The sequence below is a fragment of the Grampus griseus genome (assembly GCF_964374135.1).
Source record: "Grampus griseus genome assembly, chromosome: 3".
Taxonomy (NCBI): domain Eukaryota; kingdom Metazoa; phylum Chordata; class Mammalia; order Artiodactyla; family Delphinidae; genus Grampus; species Grampus griseus.
Window position 1 is genome coordinate 116,542,351 of NC_139019.1, and position 6,000 is coordinate 116,548,350.

General features: G+C 38.7%; 1 protein-coding gene across 2 annotated transcripts in view; it reads right to left on the reverse strand.

Moving 5' to 3' along the window:
- The window catches only part of PFDN1 (prefoldin subunit 1), a 60,517-nt gene extending 55,262 nt beyond the window's left edge, over positions 1-5,255 (reverse strand). For both annotated transcript variants that reach the window (XM_082651085.1, XM_082651084.1), the window contains exons 1-2: positions 5,171-5,255; positions 2,451-2,617 (exon numbers count right to left, since the gene is read on the reverse strand). In XM_082651085.1, coding sequence (XP_082507211.1) covers positions 2,451-2,617; positions 5,171-5,203 — 200 coding nt within the window. In that variant the 5' untranslated portion in view covers positions 5,204-5,255. The remainder of the gene's footprint in view (positions 1-2,450; positions 2,618-5,170) is intronic.
- Between the last annotated feature and the right edge of the window lie 745 nt (positions 5,256-6,000).

Sequence of the window (6,000 nt, forward strand, 5' to 3'; positions counted from 1 at the left end):
TGAGAGTTTGCATATCGTAACTAAGGAGCCCACCGGCCGCAACTAAGAAGCACACGTGCCATAACTAAAGGAGTCCTTGAACCGCAACTAAGGAACCTGCCTGCCGCAACTAAGACCCGGCACAACCAAATAAATAAATTAAATAAATATTTTTTAAAAAAAAGAAGCTATAGCTTCTCAGTCCAGGCAAGACACAATGAGGCCTGAATTTCAGCAATGGCAAAAATCTATTGCAGGTTCTAAAACAAAAATGTAATGTTTTAGATTTCATAATTCTTGGTGCCTTTTTTTTTTATAACTTTATTTATTTTTGGCTGCACTGGGTCTTCGTTGCTGCGCACCAGTTTTTCTCTAGTTGAGGCGAGCAGGGGCTACTCTTCATTGCAGTGCGCGGGCTTCTCACTGCAATAGCTTCTCTTGTTGCAGAGCACGGGCTCTAGGCGCGTGGGCTTCAGTAGTTGTGGCATGCCAGCTCAGTTGTTGTGGCTCACGGGCTCTAGAGCACAGGCTCAGTAGTTGTGGCACACAGGCTTAGTTGCTCCACGGCATGTGGGATCTTCCCAGACCGGGCTCGAACCTGTAACCCCTACATTGGCAGGCGGATTCTTAACCACTGAGCCACCAGGGAAGCCCCTAATTCTTGGTTTTAAAACAAGTTTGGGAAGAATTAGTATTCTAATTAGAATTCCCTAATAATACTCAAAAAGGAAAAGAAAAGACAAATTAAGGGAAACACTAGAATTAAAGAAGTGAATCACAATTCAAAATTACTCAAGACTATAAATTCAGAAATAGATATTTCAGGTTTAGCATCAAGAAAGAGAACATCCTCATGACCAGACTAATACTCAGCAAGTCTTTTCTTCCTGAGGGCACTAATACTCTAGCCAACAACACTACTTACCTTACATGCCCCTACAAATCCCAGCGAGAGGCAGAAAGCACAAAAGTCAAATTTAAAACCATATCTCAGCCTTTAAACTCTAAAATTCTTTGTGAATACAACCCATATGTAGCACTTTGGGCAGTATGCAAAAAAAGCAACTTCCTATCATTTCTGCAGAATGTTTAATAAATGAAAGTATTCTAATTAAAAATTAGAACTTCACTGTAGATCAAAAGGCCAAAGAGAAAAGTTTTTCTGTTTTGGAAAAAGAAATTCTTTAGCTGTTGCAAACAAAGGCTAATGAAATCCAGGTGCAACATATCAACAAGCATGCTCGAAAAGCTAGCATTACTGTTTTAAGACCTAAGGATATTCAAACTAAAGATAAAATTATCCTGTAGTGAACGCCAACAATGCACTTCATACTACATAGACACATATTCAAGGGTTCTACTTTGTTCTCATCCCAATTCTTTTGTGTCCCAGTAACAAACTCTCAAATTGGGATTATCTTCCTTTTAAAACAAGCTAAAATGAAAAACATGAACTCCAGCAATAAAATTTATTTGTGGTGTATTGTTTATTCTGAGAAAGCAAATCAGAAGAACAGTTTGTCATAATCAATCCCTCTTCCAGAAAGATATGGATTAGCTAGTCATGAGCAGGGTCTATTTCTCATGATGTCATTCTAAAGTCATCACTAAATGTTACACATGCCATGCTTCCTTCAAATCAATCACAAAACAAGTCATCCTAGACTGAGGTCAAATTCCTTTCCAACTAAAAGAGCTCCAAACTTAAGTAATGGTCCACTTACTAAGTAATAATCAGAGACCAAATTCCAGAAAAACCCTCCTCCTGTACCTCCCCCACCTAAAAAAAAAAAAAAAAATTAGTCTCCTTTTAGCTCAGTGTAATGGAATGTGACCTGTAGTTAAGGGGTTTTCCATTCCTATTTACTGCTTAGAGAACATGAAGCAGATCTATTCTCTCTCAGAAGGGTAATGTATTTTTTTAAAAGAAAAAAAATGAAGTGTAGGAGGTTAATCATATATAATAATTAGAACAAACAAAAGGTAAGTTGATTTACTAGATTTCTCATGTTCGACAGAATGAGTATATTTAAATCACAACTGAATGTTTATTTTTATTTTACAACCTGATCAGATATCTAAAAGATTTATGATTTGTGTGACTACTAATAACTAGGTAGGGAAGGGGAAGTTAAAACTACAACTACTTAAATAAATCTTCACACATGAAACTACTATAAACATCTTTTCACAACAAATCATATCTTTATCATTGAAGTTACACACTTAAGTACCTAAGCATGGAGAGAAGAACAGGGAATAAATATTTTTAAAATGTACTTCACAGTTTAAAATTAAACACATTTATCTGGAGTTCAGTTTCTCATTTTTCAAAAAAAGAAGATATTTTACTAGGTGATCTTTAAAGCTACTATGATACTTTAACGCAAGTTGTAAAGTGAACAAATTCTATGATTTAATTCAGACAAACCTCTTTGAAGATAATCCCCTTAAGGATATACTTTACTTACATTCTTCCTACACCTTCATACATGTTAGTCTCATCTACCAAAGTCATAATCTCTGTGTCTGTAAGATGTGCATGCTTTTTCGTTCTGTTTAGCTGTTCAATCTGTATGTCTGCAAGCTTCACCTTCTGTTGAGTGTCAATCACTTTGGCTTGAAGCTCTGTGAAGGCCTAAAAAATAAGTCCATGATTTAGTAGGTGCAACATTTTACAGGAAACATTTAAGTCAAATCTAAATATATTAAAATAAAGCCTGCTAACCAGAGACAAAGCTGTGAAATTTACCACAGCAAACATCAATAAAAATCAATATAATTGTAAACAATCAAGCCACTATGCTAAATACATTTGACTCTTGAACAATTCGGTGATTAGGGGCACTGACCCTCCGTGCAGTTGAAAATCCAAGTATAATTTATAGGTGGCAGTTCCTATACAGCAGTTCCTCTGTATCCTTGGTTCTACCGAGTGTATTCAACCAACTACACATCGTGTAGTACTCTAGTATTTTCTATTTTTAAAAATCTGCATACAACTGGATCCCCGCAGTTCAAACCAGTGTTGTTCAAGGGTCAACTGTACTGAATTTACTCAGTCCTCAGAAGATGCAACCTATTTGAAGCAGAACAAGGGTAAATAATAACCATATCAAGTAGCAAGTATCCGAGGAGTAATAAAAGCACTAAATGCAAGTCACAGGATGAAACCCAGAGATCCAAAACAAGAAACATAAATGTAACAACTCACTACATCTGTATTACACAACTAGGTGTAAAGTACTTTCCCACATTTGTTTGAAATATTAACATGTGAATATTAATATGAGAATACTGACAGATATAATAAAGGTCTCATTTACTCTTTTCAATAATCCTGAGTTAGGGATGGCAGTTTCACCACCACAGTTTACAAATTAACTAAATGTTTTAAAGAGATATAAATGACTTGCACAGGGCTGAACAACTACTAAGTGGAAAAGCAAGTACTTAAATCCATTTCTTCTGACCTCTAGTTCAGGAATCTTTCTATTCTACTATCTACAGTAATATTCAGAAAATGAATATTTTAAGAGAAAAACAAGAATTTCAAAACATTGTTAGAAGAATTGCATCATGATCTTCATACGCACATACCAAGCCAAATTTGACACTTGAGTACCCTTACTCAAAGATAAACGTTTCTTGGATACTCATGAAGTGCCTAGAATGACTTTCACATGCTCTCAAATTTATGCCTTAATAATAACATTTGCGGCTGCAATACACAGCAAAAGCTACTACTTAATTTTTATTCTCACTTTGTTCTCGCCGACTAGTAAGGTTTCAAAAGATTCATTTCGGGGGGAGAGGAAGTGCCTAAAGTTTCCTACTAGTCTCCACCTGCCGCGCCCCCACCCCCCGGCCCCCGCCAAAAAAAAAAACCTTATAAAGATATTAGAAGACCTTTAAACATGTTTCTTTTTCAATTAATTTCACTGGTTGTCAAAACTACCCAATTTAAGTCTGTAATCATTTTCTTAGTTTGCATTCACTGTCCACAGGTTTCCTAGCAACAAATTCAAATAATACTGAGCGGTAAGTCCATTCACAGCTGTACTCTATTGTTAGCTCTTTCACTAAACCCTAACTTAAATTTGAACTTTTAACAGAAAAAAAAGGTGAACTTTTATAACACTTTAAGACACAGTTTGCTAAGGAAGCTGGCATATTGTTAATGCTAAGATATTACAGCACTAGAGACCACATAAGGACTAAAGGTACAAGTTTCAAACAAGAAGCAAGACACACACACATAAATCCTCAGAGCAATAATACGCAGCTTCATTTATTAGGTGGAAAAGCTATTTCAGCTGTCCTATTTCTTATGCAGAGGTTGACCAGGAGACAGTCTTAAGTAAAATTTGCTCTTCTAACGAACCAAAACTAATGGTCAAAAGGTGGGAAGTAAGGCAGAGAATACTGGATTCTAGTCCCAACCTTGGTCTGAGTCTTTTCTGAAACTGTTTCCTTTTCTAGAAAAGCATAGGTTTAAAGTAGGTAAAGTCTAGGAATCCCGACAACTCTTTAAGCTGCGAAAACGTTCCTGAGTAACAACACATTTATAGGCAATTGTTTGAAAAGAGAAAACCAATTCCTTCTGATACCGATTTTATCTGGAAAACTTTGTTTCTTTTTTGACAAGTCTTTAAATAAAAACGGGGGCGGGGGGGGGGGAGCTAAGACCAAAGCCCTAAGATGAACACTGCTATGAGAATACCTAACTGAACTGTATGTAGCGACCTTACAAGGTATGGGATTGAAGATGTGGCCTAAAAACACAGGTTGGACTTGGATTTTTTCAAAGCAAATTAGAATGCAGAATTAGATGCCTCAGCTCGGGCAGCCGTCTCAAAGGGCTCCAGCTGGAAACGCTCACTTCAGGCCTCACTATGGAACTGAAAACTCCAAGCTCAACGAAAGGTCTCTGGAACTCGGAACTAGGGAACAGAAGAGCTATCGGCCCGTCAGACTTAACCAGGCCCAGCGCAACCGGCTCTTACCCAGCAAAGAGCAGCTCGCCCCCGACTCCAGCCTAAAGAGAGCCTGTCCCGCCTTAGGACTCTGGGAAACCATTCCCCATTTCCCTGGAGCCTTCCGCAGAACTCGAGTCTCACTCGATATTCTTGTCCACAGTTCCCTTAGCTTCCAAAGAAAAAGTCTCTGCCTGCTCAAGACCCTCTTTTACCTTCTTCAACTCCAAATCCACGGGGGCCGCCATCTTGCTTCACTCCTGCGCCTGCGCAGTGGGCGAAGGCCGGAAACAGGATGGGGGAAGGGCGCTCCTTGACGGTTTGATTTCCCCCCTCCCTTCTGCGCCTGCGCATGAGTCTGGCTGCTCGGTTTTCCAACATTCTCCAGCGCTGGCAACCCCCGAAATATCCAGGATTCCGATTCAGAGTACATCTTCCCCACGTGACCTATAGGCCTGCCCTGTTTCTCCACATTCTTCCAAACACAGCACAACGCGCAGATTTCGTGTATGGTTTTAAGCATTTTGACAAATAGCTTAATTTGTGCTGCTAAATTGAGATGTATGTAGATTAGGCCAAAACCTCTTAAGTCATTCATGCCTTCGGCGAGTCCCTGTGCTGTCAGGCATGAGAGAATTGGCATGAGAGAGTCAGCCTGAGAGAATCAGCCTGAGCTTCAGGCATGGCAGTGTGGAGAAGACCAGAAGGCTTAGTTGAAGTGTTCTCCCAAAGAACTTATTTCTACTGAACGCTCCTGGAAGACCTTCTAGACATAGTGGTTCTCACGAGAGGCCACATTAGTTTGTTTAAAAAAAAAAAAAAAAACAGATTCTCTGATCCTCATCCCAAACTTAATTACTTAGAATTTTTGCTATGGGGCCCAGAAATTTGCACTTTTGCAAACTCCCCTTATGACCTGGTGCAAGTGGTCTGCAAACCACATTTTGAGAATCTGCTATAAAGTACCTGGCATTTGAACCAAAAGAGTAACTAGTAATTGGACTTCTGGACATGAAAGAAATATATGTCTTACCTACTCTAAAAA